The following is a 9,218-nucleotide window of genomic DNA, read 5'->3' as shown; positions in this document are numbered from 1 at the left end:
TATATAAAGGACAAGACAAAAATACACATAATCTTAAAATTTCTATGGTCATAGTTTAGTCAACTAGTTTAAGGAACAAAATATATAGCTAGTCAAGGTTTATCTGAGAATATTTGGTTTTTGCCCAAACGTTAGCTACATAGCACATGACAATTAAAAGTACCAGACTGGTGGAACTAACATTATTGGATGTTTAACAGCCATAGTTTGAGGCCTATTCTAATGTAATCAGAGGGATTTAAAGGACAGTTTTTGCCCCTTGCCCTCCAAGTTCCTTGGGACTATGGAACATCTCTCAAAATGTCCTGTAACTGTGGTAAGTCACCTGTCCTCTTGTTCAGGGAGGCCATGGAGACCCCACAAGATGGACTTGAACCAGTGTCCAGTCTACAAAGAGGAGGGTCAACTCAGAGGAAACATCTCATTCAAGCTTCCAAGTGAAGCCAGACATGGTCGAGCAGGACCTTTGACTTATCTTCACATAGATGGAACTGGTAAAAGAAAGGTGCCAGGAGCTCCTCCCAAGTCCATGTGACCCCTGAGGAACAGATCCTCCAATGACTTTAAGTGTAGAAGTAAACTGATTTATTTGGGCCAACTGTATGGTCTTAACACACAACCAAAGATTAAAGTGATCATTATATTTCTTTAAGAGTTCAAGGGATTATACTTCCCAGATTAAGTCCATATAAAATGTTATTTAGACAATTATTTCTCATTGATGATTTTGTTTTTAAGCAGAAAGCGCTGTTCAGATGTAAGACTTAAAATCTTGGGCACTATAGTTCCCACCTGTAGCTAAGGGAGACAACCCGCTATTGTTCTAAAATGATGGATAAATTTGTTTTCTCCCCCTGTCTAGAAGCCTTTGTGAGGGAACTGACAGATTCTAACCACTGTCCAACAGCTAGCAAAGTACCTGAAAACAAATCTTGAGTCCATCACTCTCAAGTCCAGCCTTGGCAGCTGAAAAAACAAATGAGGAGGAACCCAATAGAGGGAGCTCTCATGAAGAAATCCCAATGGACTCTGATATGAACATTTAAAATGCACCCTGTTCTGACTTTTTTCTCTTCCCTGTCTAGAACTTGTAATGCTAACTACTCTTGTGTTTACTTTTCCTTCACATCCCCTTTTCACCAGTCAAGGACTTTCTTTCCCCCCTATAGTTAAGAGTTATGCAATTTGGGAGTCTTTTAGATAGACCCACTGAAGGGGTACCCCATCTGCCTCACCCTGTGTCCCTGTTCAGCATGGAAGAAGCCAAAGCAGTCTGTTCAGAGGATGGCGTGATAAGAATAGGAGGTAGGAATTGGCTAGGCAGTTAGGGTAAAAAGACCCCAAAGAAAAGTAGCCAGTTTCTTGGCTAAAACTCACAATGTCCTTGGGCCTCTTAGCAACAACCTACTCCATTCCAAAGGCCAAAAATGTTGAAACTATTTGGGAGCTTTTATCTAATCCTTAAAAGATTTCAAGGTTACCTCTTCAGATGGGGGAATGTTATAGTAGCCAAAAGCCCCATAAAAAATAAATCAAAGAAGAAAGAGTACATGAAGTTATCATAAAAAAAGTGATGGGGAGATATGGGAGGAGTTGGAGGGGGAGGGAGTGGGCATGGATTTGATCAAAACACCTTATATGCATGTATGAAATTCTCAATAACTTATGAAAAAAATAATAAAAAACACAATGAAATGTTGTTTTTCCACCCTATATATTGGCCACAGTTTCAAACCTTAGCAATAAGTCACAGCCAGCAAGAGTAAGGAAGGACGTGCAGCCTGACTGCTGGGTGTGGAAAAGGCTGGGTCATTAAACAAAGATAGTCTGGCAAGGTCTGCTGGAGTTGGAAACACACATGCAGCCCTACTTTTGGAAACTTACCCCACAGACATGAAGCTTCAGCTTGTAGACAACATTTCAGTGTTGTCTGAGGTGGTAAAAACTAGAAACAACAGGAATGTCCATCAACAGAGAGTAATGAAAACATGATACACTGTCCACAGGGTTCTATTCAGCACTAAAATGAAGATTCAGATCCAGTGCCTGGAGGGATGCCCATGATATGCTTCTAAAAGCAACAGCAGCAAAAAGTAACAGTCACAGGCAAGAGTCCATGTGTTTTTGTTGTGAAAAAAAGCAAACCAAACTTTAACTGCCTAAAATAAGTAGATGTTTGATTGTGAGCTGTAGAGTAAGGGCAAATGAAGAGGTTACTAGTTTTCATTCACTGTTTAGTTATTTAACTTGTAATCTTTAATTAATTAATCAATTTTTATTTTATGTGTATAAGTGTTTTGCATGTATGTAAGTATACCACATGTGTGCAATGCCCGTGGAGGTCAGAAGAGGGCATGAACCTATCAGATTCCCTGGAACTGGAGTTATGGATGGTTAGCTGCCATATGGGTGCTGGGAACTGAACCTGGGTCCTCATATGAGCAGTGAGTACTCTTAACCACTGAGCTATCTCTCCAGCCCCCTTAACTTATATTCTTTTTAAACTTTTAAAATTAATTAATTTATGAGCTGGGTATGGTGGAACATGCCTTTAATCCCAGCACTCAGGAGGCAGAGGCAGGAGGATCTCTGTGAGTTCAAGGCCAGCCTGGTCTACATAGTGGGTTCCAGGCCAGCTGGGGCTACAGGGAGATCCTGCCTCAAAAAAACCAAAAAGATTAATTAATTTTTATTTTATGTATATGAGTGTTTTGCCTGCAAAGCACACCCATGTTGTGCAATGTCCACAGAAGAGGGTGTTGGATCCCCTAGAACTGGAGTTAAAGATGGTTGTTAGCTGCCATGTGGGTGCTGGGAACTGAACCTGCATCCTCTGCAATAGAAACCAATACTCTTAACCACTGAGCCATCTCTCCAGCCCCTTTAACTTGTATTCTTATGGAATTAATAATAAGCAAAGAAAAACATCGAGGAGAATGAGAAGGTACCCACTTCACAAAAATCGATTAATTTACTAGATTGCTGTGTGGATTGGAAAGTTCACAGCTTGGGGCCGGTGAGATGGCTTAGTGGGACAAGGCTCTTGCAGCACAAGCCTGATGACCTGAGTTCAATCTCTGGAACCTATATAAGGTGAAAGGAGAGAACCAACTCCAAAAAGTTGACCTCTGGACTTCACATGTGTATTGTGGCATGTGCCCCCCTCCAGCATACACATACAACACGTCATACATACACATAAATGATAACTATAATTTAAAAGAAAGTTCACTGCCTATACCTATTGGTTACCCTTGCTTTTCCAACAGGGCACAAGAAAGGAAAGGGGTAGAGATGTGTGTGTGTCTCTGTGTGTGTGTGTGTGTGTGTGTGTGTGTGTGTGTGCTGGGATGTAAGCAGGAGATGGCCCATGTGTGAGAGGAACTGTGGGCAGGAGGATGTTGGCCCTGCTATCTTTGAAGGCCAGGGACCAGGAAGAGAGCTTCCTCATGACAGCAGGTGGTTTAATAGCCTCCTGGACCTGTCTAGCAGCCCCTGGACCAGAGGCACCAGTGATGTAAGGAAAGCCCCTCCACAACCTCTAAAATCTCAGGGGTGTGGCTCACTCATGTGTTCATAATTCTAATGAGCATCTATTCCATGCTGCTCCCATGATGTGCTGGATAGCTTTAGTGTCAACTCGACACACCTGGGTTGAGGGAGCCTCAATTGGGGAATTGCCTTCATTGGACTGGCCTGTGGCCATGTCCGTTGGGCATCTTCTTGATTGTTGAGTGATGTAGGAGGGCCCAGCCCACTGTAGGTGGTACCACACCTGGGAAGGTGGGTCTGTGTTGCATAAGAAAGCAGGTTGAGCAGGGGCCAGGGGAGCAAGTCAGTAAGCGGCATTACTCCATGGCTTGTGCTCCAGCTCCTGCCTCCAGGTTCCTGTCCTGAGGACAGGGCTTCCTGATGAACTGTGACTTGGGAGATGTAAGCTGAATAAACCCTTTCCTCCCCAGGTTGGTATTGGTCAGAATGTTTTGTCACAGCAATGGAGAAACAAATTAGGACACATGGTAAGTGCTGAGGTACTGGCCTGTTGAGGAGAGGCATGGCCCTGCCACACAACCTTCCAGGGGAGTGAGATAATCTCTTTAGTGCTGGTCATTCTCTGATCCCACCTGAGCTCAGTCTGCCTGAATGTGGTGCTGGGAAACCTGAGCTTACTAGCTTACTTTGGGTCACAACCATGTCCCTGGGCCCAGCCAGCTGCCAGGCCCCTGGGCACCCGATGGTGAGCTGGGGTGGGGATGAGGAAGCCACCACAGGGAACCACATCAGAGGACTGGACAGATAGGAAAGCTCTGTGCTGCACTCTCACAGCTGCCTGATAAGGGCCCATTGCTTCTTGAAGCCCAACAGCTACACAGGAGTCAGTGTGAGCAGGAACAGAGACAGTGACAGCAGCCTCTGCTAGCTTCCAGGCTTCCTTGAGGCAGATGTGACTGGGCCCTGCCTAGGGGCTGCTGTGAACCTCACCCTGAGGCCACAGGAGCTACCATGAAGGCAGAGAGGGGTTGGGAGGATCCCCCATCCTGGCCATAAGCTCAAGACTACTTGGGTAAGGATGGCTCCCACACACCAACTGATCTAGTCCCACATAGGTGCAATAGCCCAGGTTGTACCCTGTGAGTACATGGCCAGACCTAGGCAGCCAGGAGGCTGCCCTCAGCCAGAAAGCTCAGTCTGACTAGAGAGGGCACAGAAGCCACCCAGAAATGGGCCACAACAGTTTTAGAAGACAGTCTATCTGGTTCTTTGCAGCCCTTCTGGTTAACCCTGCACCATGGTTTCTGTGAGCTGGAATAACTCTGCTGTCCTCTCCCAGGCCCTACAGTCTCTGCCTCAGCCACTGCCTCTTCCAAGGTAGTCTTGGCCGCCTCCAAGGCACCGCACACCCCAGGGCACTCCTCTCAGTGTGGGCACAGATCTTACTACCACAACAGCCAAGCCTCCCTCTCCTGCTGCCTGGGGGCTTTCACACATCAGGTCACCTGGGGATCACAGGGCTCCAACTGGTTCAACACAGCAGCCTGAGGGTGCTGCATCCCATTACCTCAGAGGGAGAGCAAGTTTCCGTTGGGAGCCTCTGCTAACATGATGCTGAGTCCAAGAGTGTGGGGTACTGGAATCCTCACCTATGTCTATCCATGTCTCCATGGCTTGGGGGGGGGCTGTCCTGCCTAGAGCTTGTGTGAGCATGTGTGCACATGTGTCTGTGTGTGTGTGTGTGTGCCTATGAGTGTATATGTGCCTGTGAGAGTGTGTGCACCTATGAGCCTGTGTGTGCTGATACAGGGAGCAGGTGGGTGGTGGTGACCCCTGCTACTCACAAAGGCCTCAGGCCTCTCCACAACCACTCAAAGCCACATTCTGAACATGCACCATCTGCATGTTTCCAAGGTTCCTTCCTTCACTCTGGGAGAGGGACAGGATGGGAGATGACCATTTCCTCAGGTTCAGCAGCCATGGCACCTCTGAGGGGCAGTGTCCCCACTGTGCTGATCCCCTTAGTCCTCCTATAACACAAGGATACTATGTGTCCAGTCTCTACCTGCATTTAGCCCTGGGCCCCACACAGGCTCACCTGTGATGCCAGGGAAGATAACCATAGCACTGAGTCATGCCAGGGAGAGCCAGCATGAGAGGACAGAGGGACAACTGTGAAGAGGGCCAAGTGACACAGGGATGAAAGAAAAATAACTGGGGAGGGACAGTGAGCACTTAACATTGTTCTGTTTGCAAGGGTGACTTGCAGGGGGTTCACCTTCTGGGGCCTGCTGTTTGATAACCTTTACTTTATTGTCTCAAACATTGCGATGAGAAAAAGCAGTCCACATGACATTCTGAAGATAGGGTCACTTCCCACAGGTCTTCCAAAGTTCCTTCAAAGTAATTGCCAAGCCTGTGATCTTGGGGCCTCGTCCTCAAAGATGAGCCACCAGTTGGTGACCCCTCACACCTCTGGCCAGGGTCTCACTTAGGCTCCTCTGGTACTAAGTTTTGGGCTGAAGTGTGGGTACTGTAGGGCAGAAGGAGCCAGACCCAGGAGGAAAGGGCCTGCCCTAGACCCCAGATCTGCACCACAACCTTGGCCTTTGGCTACATGGTTATAAAATTGTGCTATTAAAAGTTTGCTCTGAGGACCCTCAGTACCTGCTGTGAGACCAGGGACTTTGAAAAGACCATGACAAACTGGAGCTTGAAAGCAGCACAAGAGCAGTGTAGAGCCCTCTGCAGCACCAGGTGCCACCACAGTGGGACACACCCATTTTGGGTGGTCACCACAGACACCAAGGGCACCAGGCACCAAGTCTCCCAGCTCATTAGGACCCAGAGTCAGGAGTCTCCCTTTCTGAGAAACAACTGAGGGAGAGAGGCACAGCAGGCTGGCCTGGGAAAGATGTTTAGAAAACCTCTGCTGACATCTCATCCCTAAGGTTTGGGGACAGCTCAGTGGGAAGATGCTTGCTTAGTGTTGAAGCCCTGGGTTCTATCCTCAGCACCACACAAAAACAAAAGACAAAAGCTTCTAGTGTGACATCTCATTCCTGCAAAGATGCACTTTGCTGTTCATGGTACTCCTGTCCCCAGGTTAGTGTCCTACCAGGACACTGGCCCCTAGATGACCTTCCAGATGTGTCTCTGTAGTATAGGCAGTCACTGTACAAGGGGGTGGGAATTGCCTCTGCTTGGGTGCAGGTAGGGGGCTGAGGGCTCAGGGAGCCCTGTGGAGGGCAATGAAGTTTTACCTCTCCCTCGGGCCCATGTGTAGATGCGGCTGGCCTCAGCACTCTGGGGCTGGGGCTCTGCAGGTTCCACAGGCAGCGGTCGGAAGTGGGGGTCATCAGCTCGGCCCGGGGTCTTCAGGGGCAAAATGTACTTGGGGAGCCCTTTGTAGAACCAGGCCCCTGATCTCTTCCAGACCTACGAGGGAAGAGATATGTGGTTAGAGTACAGGAAGCAGAGTTTCCCTCCCTGCGTGGTACACCATGCTGGCTCACTCTTCCTTGTTTCCCATTCTGCTTTTCAGGGAGGTGATGGGGACAGAAGACTGAGAGCTGAGACAGAGTGCAAACAAGAATCCTCCTCAGCCCTCCTGAGCTGATGGGCTGGGGTGGACCCAGGCCAGAATGACAGCAAGTCCTATGAATGCTCCATCCATCCATCCATCCATCCATCCATCCATCCATCCATCCATCCAGGGACCTGGCCTGGAGCTCACTATCCTCCCGCCTCCATCTCCCAAGTGCCATATGACAGGGTATATTACAATGCCCAGATCCTCCACATCTACTCTAAACTTCCCCTACATTCTCTCACGTCTCCCCTGCACAGTGGGTTTCTGTAGAGTAATACCTTAAACAGCACATGGGGAATGCCAACGAAAACCATCCATCGCCGTCTCCATTCCCACCACTCACAGAATCCTAGGGACTGCCTAGCTACTTCCCGTGCAGCCTCATCCTTTCTCACCTCTGCCAGGGACCCTCTAATACATAGATGGTCATGAGCAAGAGGTGCTGTGGCTTGGACCCATCCGCCCTGGCTGGGCTCCCATGGCCAGCTGCCTCATCTGTACCTTCTATCCCTGGTCAGAGGCTGGGAGCTGCACGGGACAGACCTACCCAGCTCTGAGCAGCTGGAAGTGGCTCATCTAGTGCCTACCCATCCCTGAGCTTCCTTCATCCCATGCTCAGGCCCCCATTTTCTCTCTGGCCCTTGGCTATTCCAAGCCACCTCCTATGCAGCCTCTCTCTGGCTCATGTCTGTTATCTGGACTTTCTCTCAGCAGAGGAGTTCAGAGGTGCCACAATGTTCCAGGCTGGGTGTGGCTGCCCCCATGGCACAGCTATGTTATCTCCTCCGGCTTTCCTGCCTCAGTTTTATGCTGAGAACATGGGCCTCCCATGAGCCCCCTCCACTCCATACAGCCCCCAGGGACTTTCAGAGTCAGAGAGGGCAGATGATGCTGGCTGGGTCCCATCTCTTCCAACTGAGGAAGAACTGTGTGGGGAAAAGTGAAGAGATCACCCCAGGGCTGGTGATATGGGCACCCCAGAAGGCTAGTAGATCCCTGGAAGCTGACGATGCCCACCCTTGTCCTGAGCAAGGATGGTAGGCAGGACCCTCTAGATGCCCTCTTGGACCCTAAGGAATCCCTCTGTTACAGAGGGATGATGATTCCAATGGATCAAGCTTCTGTTTGATCAAGGAAAAATCATGTACTGGCTGTGTAGCTTTGAGTGAGTTACTAAGCCTCTCTGAGCTTGCCTCTCTTCACTGGTGAATTAGGATAGTAATGCTTGCCTAACAGGGCTTCTAGGAAATCTGGAGTGCCCAGCTCTGTGTCCAGCACCCAGCAGGTACCTTCTTCCTCCTGAGCCCTTTCTTGTGGAGCTCTGGGCAATGTGAGAAGGGACTTAAAGAACAGCTGGGCTGGGCCACACTGTAGTATCTGGAAACTCTCTTGACAAGAAAAGACTGGAATCTCCAAGAGCCTCAGATTAGAATTCAGGGCAGTAGCTGAGATAAGGCCCCCACACTCCTAATGCCTACTTCAGAAACCACCAAGTGCTCTGTAATCTCTTTTCCTATGAAGGGAATGCACTCAGAGTGTTGAGTAAGGAGGGACTGGGGTCTGTGTGCTGGGGTCACCTTGTCAGAGAAAAGCTAGGCTTGGCCGGTTCCAAGTGGGCATTTTGAATTTGAATCCTGGGTTATCATTCAGCTGCTCTGTGACTTTGACACATCGATCTCCTGGATCCTTGGTTTCCCCACCAGTAGGCAGATCTGGGAAAGCACCGTGTCATGGAGTGGCCATGAGGATCACACACACAAGTGGACAGAAAGCTGCAAATCCCAGCACTGGGTGCAGAGCAGCCACCCCAGAGTCATCGTGGTTGCAATCAAAATTGTCTCTCTCTTCCTATGTGACAGCTTTATCACCTATGGACCAAACCCCCTATTTGAAAGGAAGAGTTAAAACTCAGAATCCCAAAGTTATCTGACTGTGAAGATAGTGTATGTCTTTCCACTCTCTAAACATCCTTGGCATCATATTAAGAGCTGAGAGGGGGAAGGGGAAGGAAGGAGGAAGGGAAGAAGGGAGGGAGGGAGGAAGGCAGGGAGAGAGAGAGGGTGAAAGGGAGAGGGAGGGAGGGAGGGAAGAAGGAAGGAAGAGAGGGAGGGAGAGGGGGGAAAGGGAGAGGGAG

General features: G+C 49.0%; 1 protein-coding gene across 5 annotated transcripts in view; it reads right to left on the bottom strand.

Moving 5' to 3' along the window:
* The window catches only part of Rph3al (rabphilin 3A like (without C2 domains)), a 176,491-nt gene that overhangs the window by 26,543 nt on the left and 140,730 nt on the right, over positions 1 to 9,218 (bottom strand). For all 5 annotated transcript variants that reach the window (XM_008828764.3, XM_017797066.2, XM_017797065.2 and 2 more), the window contains one exon: positions 6,756 to 6,930. In XM_008828764.3, coding sequence (XP_008826986.1) covers positions 6,756 to 6,930 — 175 coding nt within the window. The remainder of the gene's footprint in view (positions 1 to 6,755; positions 6,931 to 9,218) is intronic.

Source organism: Nannospalax galili, unplaced genomic scaffold (genome assembly GCF_000622305.1).
Source record: "Nannospalax galili isolate Female #2095 unplaced genomic scaffold, S.galili_v1.0 scaffold212, whole genome shotgun sequence".
NCBI lineage: Eukaryota > Metazoa > Chordata > Mammalia > Rodentia > Spalacidae > Nannospalax > Nannospalax galili.
Note: the sequence above shows the minus strand (reverse complement) of the source record. Positions and strands in the feature narration are given on the sequence as shown.